This window comes from Aplidium turbinatum, chromosome 9 (assembly GCF_918807975.1).
Source record: "Aplidium turbinatum chromosome 9, kaAplTurb1.1, whole genome shotgun sequence".
In the NCBI taxonomy this organism is placed as follows: domain Eukaryota; kingdom Metazoa; phylum Chordata; class Ascidiacea; order Aplousobranchia; family Polyclinidae; genus Aplidium; species Aplidium turbinatum.
In genome coordinates this window covers 15,267,553-15,281,547 of record NC_137480.1, presented here as the reverse complement: position 1 = coordinate 15,281,547, position 13,995 = coordinate 15,267,553, and the positions used below count along the sequence as shown (strand labels likewise).

General features: G+C 36.0%; 1 protein-coding gene across 2 annotated transcripts in view; it reads right to left on the bottom strand.

Annotated features, from left to right (window-relative positions):
* Positions 1 to 13,730, bottom strand: part of LOC145777051 (uncharacterized) — a 39,129-nt gene extending 25,399 nt beyond the window's left edge. For both annotated transcript variants that reach the window (XM_082588327.1, XM_082588328.1), the window contains exons 1-14: positions 13,590 to 13,730; positions 10,794 to 10,844; positions 9,835 to 9,940; positions 9,070 to 9,259; positions 7,730 to 7,858; positions 6,991 to 7,182; positions 5,067 to 5,231; positions 4,633 to 4,714; positions 2,759 to 3,023; positions 2,296 to 2,509; positions 1,985 to 2,150; positions 1,521 to 1,699; positions 1,050 to 1,176; positions 711 to 813 (exon numbers count right to left, since the gene is read on the bottom strand). In XM_082588327.1, coding sequence (XP_082444453.1) covers positions 711 to 813; positions 1,050 to 1,176; positions 1,521 to 1,699; positions 1,985 to 2,150; positions 2,296 to 2,509; positions 2,759 to 3,023; positions 4,633 to 4,714; positions 5,067 to 5,231; positions 6,991 to 7,182; positions 7,730 to 7,858; positions 9,070 to 9,259; positions 9,835 to 9,940; positions 10,794 to 10,844; positions 13,590 to 13,644 — 2,024 coding nt within the window. In that variant the 5' untranslated portion in view covers positions 13,645 to 13,730. The remainder of the gene's footprint in view (positions 1 to 710; positions 814 to 1,049; positions 1,177 to 1,520; positions 1,700 to 1,984; positions 2,151 to 2,295; positions 2,510 to 2,758; positions 3,024 to 4,632; positions 4,715 to 5,066; positions 5,232 to 6,990; positions 7,183 to 7,729; positions 7,859 to 9,069; positions 9,260 to 9,834; positions 9,941 to 10,793; positions 10,845 to 13,589) is intronic.
* Positions 13,731 to 13,995: the final 265 nt, after the last annotated feature.

Genomic DNA, 13,995 nt, shown 5'->3' with positions numbered 1-13,995 from the left:
TATGTAATGACCGAAAGAAACACTCTTCTGAAAACGTATATTCGAGAATCGTATTTCTGTAAAAATAGCCTCTGGCTGTCGAAATTGGGACGCAACACCGTACGCCACTAAAAACTTGTCACTACAATACAAATTACTGAGATAAAGACGGAAATTTCGTCCGGCTGGCAAGCACTAAGCAAAACAGTTAAATATGCGACCAACCTTCAAGCAACCATTTTAAAATGATGAGAATAGATTGCAATATCTCAAACGCACGTAAGCAGTTACTGTGACGTCATAGTGAAAGGCATTATGAAGCTATTCAGACACCTGTTGGCTTTGGCTTACACCATATCTCGTAATTCACGATTTAACGATGATGTAATGTTTCAACAGGTGTGACCAGAGGTGATGCAATCTTTGCTAATTTCTAGCAATAGTCCATTACGTCAGACGCCAAGATTCAGTAGACCTGAACGGTTTTATGTGACGTTTGATTTAAAAATTGTCCGCAACAGCAAGTCTGCGTCTTTTTAATACAACCAATAACACAACATTATAGTTTATTTGCCTTCGTGTCAACACTGGATCATCAGTTATGAACTTGGATACAACAAAATTAAAATCTCACTAAAACTGCAATTCTGTTTCTTGTTTCATTGAACGACTGTCATTTCAAGCATGATTGACAACAGCAGTGCCGCTGTTGCACTTGCACAGTTGCTAACCTTTTTGAAAACAAGCCATATTCTGTTCCACCGAGCAAAAGTTGAGACTTGATATATTCGTTGATAAAATACTTGATTCCGCGTTCTTCTCCAGAATCAGTAGCTGTTTGAAAAACAACAAGAAATTGTTACTGTTTCGATTCCGATAGGCACCAAACAACAATCCAACTTGAAAATTGTAAAATTAGGAGGGAGTGATAAATCAGACCTATCAGCCTAAAACAGTAAATTTAAATATAATAGGAAAATTTAATATGCTTAAATGCACATCGAACAGCACACAAGTTTTAAGGGTAGTCAGCTTGTAAAAGTAAGCAAATTTTCCAAAGTTCTTATTACCTATGTTGAGAATTGTCGATATCTCTTCGTTGTTTGGAACGTTATTCAAAATAACAAGGAAGCTTGCAATACGAGGCGCATCGCTTAACTTACGATCACTGATAAGCTTTGACAGTTGTCGCCGTACCTACAATGCATAAAATGAGTGTTGCCAGACTTGACACTAAACTTTAACAAGAAATACCAAGATATTGTATTTTTTTTTTTATTAAATTTTTTGTTTATGTGCTACATAAAGTGAATCAAGCTATCATTACGCAGTAAGCAAAAACTGAAATTTAAAAAATATTTATGATAGAAGACGGACGTGGAAGGTTTGGCAGCAATTCATAAGAATTGCTTTGATAATTTGAAATTTTTAACCATTAATCTAAAATTGGATTTTCAATAGTGGTTATGAAATTGACCTATTGCAGTTATTAAAAAACTGTTCCAAATAAAGTCACATTTATAACCATTCGTTGTGCCCACCTTAGGCAACGTAGCTATAGTTTCATGGTTCATAGCTTGTACAGCAGCAGTTAATACAGACGAAGGGATAGAGTTTTCTTCCATGCAATTGATGATGCTCCTCAGCGTTTCATTGTCGTATTCAATTAAAGGTCCAAGTGATTTAATTGCATACATCGCCGTGTTTTCATTTTCTATGCCTGAACACAACAAATATCTCAACTTAGTGACTTTTTATATCACAACAGTTTATTTTGATATAATCTAAACAGCTATTGAAGAAACTGCAAACCTAGTGTGTGTTTAAAGCCTGCTGAAAAAAGTTAACACCAAAAAATGGTCATCGTATGCCATTGGAACATATAGTTTTGACATACAAATCGTACAGCACACGTACAGTATAAGCACACGTACAGTATAAGCACACATACAAAAAACAATCATCACAAGTTTAATTCAAGTGAAATTTTAAATAAAAAACCTACTTTGAGACGCAATGGAGCACTTTCGGCTGATGATGTCATGTAAAAATTCTTTCGCTTCAAGTATGATGTCATTTGATTGTTCAGAGGTTCTTAGGCTGGCGTGGCGGTTCAAAGTCTTCCCAAGAGCAAGTACAGAGGCTGGGTTTGGGTTCAACGATGCGACATGCTACAAATGAATGTCGACATGAAAGAATGCAAGAAATTTGTTGGTAAAATAGCTTGCAGAGCCTACAGCAACATTATCAAAAAAACAAAACACACGCAACCAGTTGTATACTTGAATTGTGATGTATAACATTATGCATACATACCAGGGCCGTTTGTAATAGAGCAGATGCAGGGTTTTTAATAGAAGACATGACGTCAAGTAAGTAAAACTGAACAGATTCTTCCATATTTTCAATTCCGCTAGATGACAACACAGAACTAAAAGCAATCTGACAGCCAATCAGATGAGAGCAATCGCCATTTGCTTGACACCATTTCTGATCCATACATTCGCTCAAAAGTTGTATCCACACGTTCCTGAAGAAATACAAAGCAATGATGGACAATTGAAATATGCGAGTAGTTTGTTATACTAGTAACTAATTATACAAATAGGGTGAGTACAAAACAATATCACATCAACATAACAAAATGCATGGTTGCCCGGTTGGTTGTGAAAACCAATTGAAAACGCCGATATTTTTTTACCGCAAGTAACAGTTGATGTTATTTGGCCTGCAATTAAAACGCTAAATTCCATAATGACAGAACATTTAGGACACTTACATTGCTGCAGGGATTCGCTCTGGATTGGACGCCAAAGATGATATGACTGAGCGCCACAACGCGTTGATTGTCGTTTCGTCTTGATTTTGAATCCACATTGTCAATTTAGCAAACACAGGAGAAGTTTTAGCTTTTGGACCTTCAAGCAATTCAAGAAAAGCTGCTTGGGGGTCAAAGGTTGATGGAATAACTTCAGGCTTGTTCAGGCTGGACTGGAACATCAACGTGTGATTCTTGTATGATGTTTGTACCAGAATTTTTTGGTCTGTAAATTAAAAATAAGAAAAAAGGTTAAAAATATAAACAAGCGTTGATATTTCCACGCTCGAGTTAAAATCGCTACACTCATGTTCAAACAACCATGTCAATGATGTCATTATTGTTTCTAGCACTAATTGCAACGTTCATCTGATGAAACTGAAAGTAAAAGCAACAATAAACAGGTTGATTTATTGCTTCACTGACGTTTCGCACACCATGACAATGCACATTCTCAGAGCGAATAACATACAAAATAAAATTTACAAAGTTATACACTGCAGTGCTGTAAATTTTATTTTGTGTGTTATTCGCTCTGAGGATGCGCATTGTCATGGTGCGCGAAGCGTCATTGGAACAATACATCAACCTGTTTATCGTTGCTTTTACTTCCACTTTCATCAGATGAACGTTACAACTATAGTGCTAGAAACGATAATTAATTGTCCTGATGAAAACAGCCAAACTTTTCAGTATTACATTCATGTCATTATTAATGGGCTAAAACACTCTTGTCAGCAATTGCGACGTTTTCCTTTAGTAATTTCACAGCCTTCACAACATAATAGATTTCACAGCTCCTTCAAACTGAATGGTACCAACAAAGAATGCATGCAACTAAAAGTAGTATTTTATCAGTTTAAACTTTGGTTTAAAGAATTTTTAACAACAGCAACAACTCTTCTCAGTATGTGATTGCAGTTTAAGATTCAGTCTAATCTATTGATAAGATCCGCTGGTGCTCCACTTTTAGATCGCTCTTATTCATTCGATAAGTAGGCCTAATTGCAAAACGGCTATGTCTGTCATTGTCTGAAGATGTTTCAACGTCTGAAGACGTTCAATCAATGTAAAAAAACGTTTGATTGCTGTCTGGGTGTAAACCAATTAAGGAAATGTTACTTTTCCATTTTGCCGAAATTATTTTTGTGTGGGTTTTGCAAGGTGGATTGCAGCAATGTTATTTGCAGCATGAGCTCTTGCAACAACCAAACCTTTTTACAGCTGTGACAAGTGCAAAGTTCATACAGGAGTAGGTGCCTTCCAGCCTTGGCGTCTTTACGTTTTCTATTCGTTTGCGCAAAACGTTTTCACTCGAGGCTACCCCTACCATTCAAACACCTTAAAAATTTCTATGTTTTAAAGGCATGGTCTTACTTTCATAGCATCACCCAAAAGTTTGCACATTGATCTATTTTTGGTGAGGCACTCAATCAGAATCCATAAAATCCTTACATCACAATCCATCATGATTGTCAGAACCAATATTTTTTGGTGTAATGTAGAAATGCTTGTATTCAATTCATCTTACACATCAGACGAAGGCTTCCCATTAAACTACGACATCTCATAAAATCTTTTTCAGTATGTTGATATCTGAAGTATCTTTTCATCTCAAAGCAGTCGGTATCACAAAAAGAACAGTCTGTGGCTTATTTAAAATATTATGTATTGATAAAGCTCCATAGGGAACCGAAGCAAGGCTTCCGGGAAGCTGAAAAAGCGACAAGGGTTGGCTATTACGAGCACAAGGATAATAATGGGTATCATAAAGTACGTTAAATGAAGGTTCAATAAATGATTAAACAACAAAAATAACTAATCAAACTTCAAACCGTCTCTCATGCGCTCGCGGCTTTTCAGTGTGGAAATTCTGTACAGTTCAAGATGAAGAGTTACATCCGTACTCACGTAGTTCTGCGATAAAAGATGACATTACACCAAAGGTCGGGCTTTTCGGGTCCTAGATGACTTTGCAAACAAGATGTCGTCGTTACTCGAAAACATAGCCTACAAATTCAATTCAAAAAATGACTGTTTTGGCGTTTATAAAACGAGTGCTTGAAAGTATTAAGTCTCATGAATCAATGAAGTGCATAAACATAATCACGAACGAAAATGTTCTATGCAACCTAATTACTTAGTTGAACTAATTGACAATTAGATCTATACAAATTAAAGCAAGGAAACATTTAATAAAAGTACCACTCGATTCAAAATTCACAAGTTTATCGTAATTGGCGACCAGAGAAAGTTATACAAAACTCACGTTGGCATCACGGTAATGTTGAGAGCCCACAAGTCCAGAAAAAAGCGGTACAGTATGAAGCTCATTACAAGTCACATCAGCAACACGTCGCCCACGTGTGACGTAATACTGGCATGTTTGGGTCGGTGCGGAAGCTCCGATTTTCGTATACAGAAATGTATGCGCCTGTGATGATGAACAAATAACACGATGATTTTTAACCTATTCATTGTCGCTGTTCGAGTAACCAGAAAATAATTTTTAAAGACTGCCTATTTTTCAGTCTTGTAAGTAGGCCTATATACTTTTTGTGTACTTTCAAACTGATGTAACTCCCAGACAGCAAAATCCGTCACTGTTACATTGATTCAACGTCTGGGGGACCGCTATAACGGAATGGATCAATATGTTACTAGAACGCAGCTAATCTTTAGCAAATGAAGCCGTTTGCGGCAAAAGTTGATAAGTCACATTTTGGCGAAATTGAATTAAGTGCTGCACATTTATAGTCAGAAAAGCAAAAAGAATGATCTGTCAGCAGTAGCGTTGACAGGGGGTACTTTTGGATTCGGGCTCGGAATGATTTTAGGAGCTCGTGCACTTTCCAAAGGGGTCGAAAACTTGAAGTAGCTACGATGTAATCTTAGGATGTAGTGAATTTTTCGAAGAAGTTTCTTGATATGGGAGTCGTGAATCAAATTGGTACCGGGACCAAATTATCCTCTCAACGGTCCTGTCTGTCAGAGTTTCAAGTTGTAATTCATTCGATTTCGAGAGCACCAGGCAAACCGTTTTACCAAAGTCGAATCGTTTTTGAGAAAAAGTTGCTATGTGCGCAGAGTTGCCGCCAGAAAAACTAATATTGGATTTTAAGATATGATCAGTGACAAAAACGTACAACCAGACGTCGTCAGCAAATATTATGATTTTAAATCGACACTTTGGCTTCTGGGAAAAAATGAAATAGTTAAAAATCTTTTTCATTTCATACTATTTTAAAAAAGTTTATATCAACTTTTTGCACAAAAACTATTAGGTAAAAAGTTGAGATGTGAAATTTTCGTGCAAAAAGTTGATGAGTCATAAATTAGAGGGAAAAATAGTGTGACCAAGTTTGTTGTTGATTCTACTGGAGGTGGTTTTCTGGAATCTAACGCCAATGGAGTACCGTATTTCCAAATATTTATTTCCACAAAGCCAAATATCACAGTAACGTTTCGATTAATACAGTTTTAGAGGGTAGGTTAATTTTGATTTAATTGCCACCTGTCAACAATACAAAAAATGTTTTTTCCATGATAACACTTAAAATCTTCCCTTTCAAAACAACATGGCTGACAGGCGAGAGAAAAAAAAGACTATGTGCTTAATTAAATTGAAACGTCTTCCACTGGGAAGTTAAAGGTGATGTCTCCAATTCAGGTTTTAAGTTAAATATTGCTGTCAGTTTCCGCTACAGTTGATAAGTCCACACTTTACCTGAAAATACAAAAAAACTAAAGAACCTAGTCAGCTAAAACTTACTCCCTAAAATGTATCAAAAATCGGCGTCTAACCCACATACCTCCAGTAAAATATTTTAATGTTTAAATTTTTTAGCATATATTTGAAAGTTTAAACGTCGTTTTCTCGAAATGCCAAAATGTGACATCAACTTTAGCCGCAAACGGCTTCAAATGTAAATAGCATCGTGAAAAGCAATGCTGAGGAAACTTGACACTTGCTAAATTGGAAACATCGTAATGAGTTATCATTTTGATATGATCAACGTGTTTGACCATTCAAAAATTAGCACATATAATGATTATTTACAATATGGAAAACACACATGAACAGCTATATACAACATGAATACATATGAGCAACGCATTGTTTTAAAATACTGATAATGCTAGATGGAAACAAGTTACTGATAGAATTAGTTGCAAGCATTCTACCAATGAACCTCATGTGCGATGAAACGATAAAAATCAGAATTCTCAAGATTGGACATGCGCATGATGGAATTTTCGAACTGCGTCCATGGCAAACGGTGCTCGAACAAGTAACGTCTTGTTGTGATGTTCAAATCATTGCCACTTCTCATTGCAATTGAAGCGTACGAGTCGCCAACGCCGAATATACTTGTACTCGAAATCTACGATAAAATTTAATTAAGATCAATTAAGCTTACTATAAATGGATGCTTTGTAGACAAGTTTCGAGATGTTGTGAGTCTGCTTCTGACGGCTGAGTCTGCAGAAGCCTGAGCAATTCTTTCAAAGTACGTGATAAGCTAAGTGATTTATGCTAAAACAAAAGCACAGATCGGCCTCCACGACAATGACACCTCTGCCCTGATGAACACTCAAGTTGGTCTCATGTCTGAAAAAATATTACCCATCCGGTGTGCTCGTCTACTGACATAAACATACTAAAATGGAATGAATGACACGATAAAACTTTCTCAATAATTTAAATGTGACGGCTCTCTAGAAAACAAAAGATTGCAATTTCGATTTTGCTAAAGTTTGGTCTTTTCAGCACTGGTGCATTCTTTATGGCAAGTGCTTCTGTTCTGTTACTGATCGAGCCACAGCATAGAAGATAAAAAAAATTGTACACACTAAATGGCATGAACAAGATCCGGTTAAAACAACCAATCACTCGCATTAATGTTGTAAATAAAAATTCAGTCTCCATACCTTGAACGTGTTGTCCATGTTTTGTTTGAATCCTTGGCCTGTAAATTTTAAAGAAATTGAGGACAAAATTGCTTTCTTCATGTTTGCAATGTCGTCGAGCTCTTTTTCGTGCAGAAACACTTTCGTAATCTTCAACAAAAACATTTAATATCTTTAAAAATTGATTAAAAGCAGCTTGAACATTGTTCAGTCTACTCTACAGCAGAACACTGCAACCTGTAAAGTGAAGTGAAATTGTGAAAGGCTTTCTTGTCTTCACGGACAATATTGTCTGTTGTGTTGATCAGTTTTCTATCCTGCAAGTTCTAACAATGAGTTGCAAAAGTTAGTTAAATGCAATAAATACAACAGAAGTTGATTTCTTGCACGGCCAAATGCGTACGATATTAATTTACACTCTATTCCCAAATGCAGTGCATATCTTCATTGTGATTGAAAAAAACTTGGTTCCTTGGTTTAAAATTTCAAAATGTTTGCGTTTTGCCATAACAGTTCTTTTTTATATTTAACATAATAAAAAAGAAATGGTCATCAGTGCACATAACTGCACAACACGCATGTCAATATTGCCTTGCAAGCACGAATTTAAAGGTCTTAAATGTAGGGTGATGTACCCATTTCATTTCTAGTTTGCATGGGACTGCTATTTACATGGAGATTTATTTACCGCGTACAAAAAGGCACTTCAACAACCAATTAAAAAGCATTGTGCCGAATTCGGATACAAAGTGTAAATCTGTGATCAGGCCGCGTTGGCGTTATAGTGGTTGATGGTTAAAGACTGTCGCGCCGTTGATTTAATCACTGTGTGTTTGTGTAAGTGAGTACAATCTGGCAGGGACGTAGTCAAAGGGGCTTGGGGGGACAACCACCCGCCACTCCAAAATAAAATTGCCTTGCTATTCCTAAAAAACATGTGTTAGTACCAGTGCTGTATTCGTAGAAAAAGCAGAGGGGATGCTGTCAGATTTGCCAAAATGATAGATAATACTCAACTTGCAAAATACTAATCTTTATTCTACAATAACACGAATTATCAACATCAAAATTGGACGAGAAGGGTAGCCTACAACGTTGTTTATTTTTGGAAATCCAGAGGGTATACTATAGCTGCTCGAAAAAGCAGAGAGTGTACTGCGTATACCGCCGTATACCCTCGAATACAGCACTGGTTAGTACTTTGTTATGCCATTGCAATTCTATTCACTTTGAATGACGTTTGCCCTCCTCCCAACAGTTGCTTTTGCCCTCATAAAATTTTCTTTCCAACTATGCGTGCTGCTGCCATTTGTTCTCATGATATTGAACAAAGTTTGTTTTATAATACTGCCCCATCTTACTTCTCCGCTGTTGAAATAAAAGTAAGCAGGATAACGATGCAGCAAATGATTTAACTTTGGCGACTCGGAAGAGATGGTTTCGAAAGAGAGAGTGCTGTCATTTTGTGCTTCTCCGTCGTACATCGTACACTCATCTACCTTTAACCGGCCAACGCATGACGAAAGTACAGATATCATGACTTGAGAACATCTAAATAAATAAAAAGCAGCAGTTTAATTAAAGAATAAGAAAAAGCACGTCCGATTTTCAAGTTTATGGTGGTAACTGCTCGACAGGAAGTTCTTCTTCGTTTGAGTTTCTGGGATCAAGGGCCTATCCTTTTACCACACAAAATTGGCAATGTTTTGCGGACCAAAAAACGCTCCTAGAGAGCAGTGAGTCTTTTTTTCTTCATCTAAAGACACGGAGATTTTCCACTCCGTTACGTGGGTTAAAGGTGGTGCAACTTTTGATGATATAGTCTACGATTCGTACCTTAGCACCACATTTGCAAGTAGAAACAAATTCATACCGCATCTGTATGCGGTTGAGTGGAAAGGCCCGACGACCGTACGAAGACAGTTGAGAAGCACCCATGCCTGTCTCGGTTGAGACAGGCTGAAGGGACAGGTGTTAGCGTTGGAGATAAATAAAAAACTTTTGTTGGGAATAATAGAGTTTTCAAACCTTCTAGTGGTAAAATATTGTGTCCTTTGCGAATACCCTTTCACTTTAATGAAGTAAATCGTAGGCACGGTCACCCCAGGAGAAATTACAGTACTTACTTTGCACGTAAGCCATATTTGTCTTGACCAGTAGCTGAATCGGTGTGAATAGCTGTGGCGTCGTAGGTGTAGTAATAATTTCTACCAAGTTGGAAAGCTTGAACAGCTGATATAAAAAACTTATTACTGTTAAATCGGCAATGAAAAAATGTCTTAATAAAAGTCTCTTTGAATGAACCTACCAAATACTGCATATGTTAATAAAGGCGTGTTGGAGGCAATTCATTTTAGCTGCAACCACAAGCGTAACCATAAAACGCAATAGATTACTATAATGTTTTCAATCACAGATTAAAAAATTTACCATTTTAGCCTACATCGATTACATTTAAACAAAACGTATTAAATTTATTCTTTATTACTGTTTTGTTTGTTGCTCATTCGGCTACACATCTCTAATCTTTTCATAATTTTTAAAATAAAACAAAATAGCTGTGGTAGCAAAGGGCTAAATTCTCTGACTAAATCTTATTTTGGTCATCACCCAACCTGATATTAGTAATCGAAGTTTTTTTTTAAATCTTTCGCTGGCTGCTCGTGTTGGTTTAGTTCAGTTAGTTGGTTTTGAATCTTTACTCTCATTCCTGGTAATTTCGCAGACTTGTAGAAGATTTTGACGCAGGGCCGGTTACTGAGATTGGCAGAATAAAGTTTCCGATTGTTGAAGTCTCGTTGCTGGGAAATTATTTCATTCATTAGGTGCTGCTGAATGGAGAGCGGTGCTTAGAATGCGTTGCTCAAACGCACAACCCGAGAGTCAAACCAGCGCCGCTTGATCTTGAAGCTTCTGCTCTCACGAAGTCACGCGCTATCCAACTGAGATATCGAGGCGGATTTTCGCGCACAACTACAAGATTTGGTTTGTAAAACGAAGTAGATTAGCATTTGTTTAATAGCCTACTAATAATATAAAAGATTTGCTTTGGAGAATATCCTGACAATTTAAAATTGCTTCTTACCTTTACAATCATCTCCTTCGTACAAAAAGTTTCTCGCTTCTTGCAGTGATCCTGTGGAACATACAAAATAATGCAGAAAGCCTATATTGTACTAAGACTACATTGCATGGCATTTTTAGAGGAAGATTGTATCCATAGAAATGTTACTATGTGTAATATGTGATTGCTGTATTGTGCATTCTAAATAGCAAAATTTGCACAATTAGGCTTATCCTTTACAAAAGAAAATCTTTGATTTAAAAGGCCCTTAAAAAAAGAACATTTTTGTTCATCAACACTTTTCACACAAAAAAGATTTTAGTATAAATGATTGGGTTGAGCGTTGATAAAATCAGAACGGGAATTGCGATCTCCAGTTAGTTCGCGCTCGCGTTCTGGCTTGATCGAACGCCCAATGACAAACCTTTTACAATTATTGAAAAATGCTCATCACCTAAGAAACCCAAAAAAGTGTTTGCATGAACTTTTTCAACTGTTTGGCCATGGTAACTGCTAAGCGCTTTCATTAATCATGAAATTTATTGTGGACTAGTTGTTTCTCACTATTTCTATTATATAGAATAGCATAGCTTTGGTAGAGAGATATTCGTGAATACCATAGACAGAATTAATTGATAGCAATTTGATAGGATTGAATTGCATAATTCATAAACAATACATAAAATAAATTTTACTACATAAATTCGAACGTTTTCGGCAAAATTTTCTGGTCTCGTAAGGGAAATAACTTAATTTATATAAACAAAACAACAGATATTCGTAGAATGTTAATAATAAATGACTGAAATTAATTACAATTTGCACTGATCTACGTACGAACACAACTGAAGAGCAAACACAAAAGGTGTTAACATTCTGTTACAAACTATGCGGGAGTGTAATCACAAGACAACATAAAACAAACATACTAAGTATGCAGAACTTAACGTTTGCAGATGATAAATCAATGTAACAATGACAGATTTTGCTATCTCGGAAGCAGCAACCTCAGCTGCATATCAAATTGTAAACTATGATACATGTTTCAATACAATCAGAATTAAATTAACCTCCCACTTCCATAAACATTTTTGTGTGGACTTATGCCACTGAACATAACCAATTTTATTGAAACCTATGCGCTATCATAAGGGCAAGTTTTTATTGGCTTAAAAGACTCGTCAGAAAGCTATATAAACAGGCAACCAACTCCACAATGAACATTATGTTATCTACATTAAGATGATTTGAAATAAAACACGATGCAATGTTGCACATTCTCTGCTTAAAGTTTCTGTCTTTTGCCAGAAGTTTGCAAAGTATCAAAAAAACTTGTTTCTACAGAAGCAGCGGTGAACTGACAATGTTGGCGTAATCTGTACGCAGCTAGTGAAATCTTTTCATGTTCATTATTCTGGAAATGTCATTTTTGACACTTGCCGATTTAGTTTGATAGTGTATTGCACATTCGATTAATGTGAGGTAGCCACCTGTAGCCTATACTTAAAGAGTCAGCACAAATTGAAACTGATATTTGAACAAGAAGTTATTAAAGCATCAATTTTCCTCCACATTAAAAAGAAAACTGTTGGACTGCACGTGTCAATTGCATCAAATTGACTTCATTGACCCAAAATGGAAAAATTGACCGAACAATAAAAAAATGGCTTTTTATTGACTTATTAACTTACGATTTTGAAACTACTCTTTGCGTTCAAAACTCTTATTTAAAACCACAGTGCAGTAACTTACTAAAAAAAAAATGAATTTACTTGCCCTAGCTACCATTAATAAGAAAAAAACATTTAATGGTATTCTGAAGATGGAATTGTCTTCCTAGCTGAAACAATAGGCTAAAAAAATTATATAACAGAGTTAAGTTATTTTACAAGGCTATGTATTTTCGACTTAATTGTTTTGACACAAAAGATTATTGACCAATGTTTTATTCAGAAATGCAAACGTTACTCAACATTATATTAGCACTCACAGTTTTGCCATGATTATTATTGCAACGAAATATTGATTACAATAAAAGAGGCAGAAATTCTTAGGAAAGTTGCAAACATTCTACGTAGTAATTTTCGAAAAAAATAATGAAAAACATTTTTTACATTAGGATATAAATTAGGCCTACTGATTTATGATCCTGTGTGCCAACATACAATTTATTCATAACATAACTTCGTCAATGTCATCAATCGTTATAAATGTGTCGCGAGTTCAGCTAATTCTTCTGAGGGTGTCGCTTCGAAACTTATGAAACATTTGTTTCCGTAAGGAGACGCAATATACTAAAATTTCAGATGAATTTTTTTATAGGGATCCGCGACGGCTTCAGGAGCACTAAAAGAGGTCCGCCGAAACAAGAAGTTTGAGAACCACTGTGTCAACCTCTGTGATCGGATTTGTATCAGTAGTTCGACTTTTCCACAAGTACGTTGCGAAATTTCCAGAATTAAGCTTTTGATTGTTGCTGTTGGTTTTGAATCTTTATCCTCGAAATTTTGAAGTGGCTTTCAAGCCTTGTTTTTATATAGAACTACTACTTCACAATATAGACCCAATATTATTTTATCACTGGGAAATTGCTCTGCACAAGACTTGGCCGAATTCAAGAATAGAGCAAGAGCTTGCGCACTGTTCTGGACTACGGCCGTGTGACACACGAAGATCTGGGAAATCGACTAACTCTGAAGAAGATAGTTTTTTAAAACAGTGCAGTGGTCTTACAAGTCAATGCTAAAACAGAATAAACGTAGAAATAGACCTGTTTGCTATAAAGTATCACAAATCAAAATTATTTTCTCAACTTACCAATTTGAAAGCTGGTTCCAAGAAAGAATAGCAGAAGATAACGTTTGATCCACATGTTATCTGGCAATGTTAATGCTGTCGTATCTACAGTTTTTATGGACCTGATACCCAAGCAGTAATTCTATTTGTAATAATACCTAATTTACTCGACAAAAGCCTATCTTGCATTCATTAAAAAAAAAGAACAACAGCAAGATGATCTTGAACAGACTGATTGTAATAGACGACAGTAGACCTATTTAATAAGCTCCAAGATTTTGATTATTGCGAAGCCCATTAGACTCTTACTCGCTGTCAATTTATATTGTTTTGACAAACAACCAATGACTGATCTTCTTGTGAAATCACAAAGCATCCTTGCAAATAAAACGTTGAGGACAAATCGCATTGAGAACATTTTGTCATT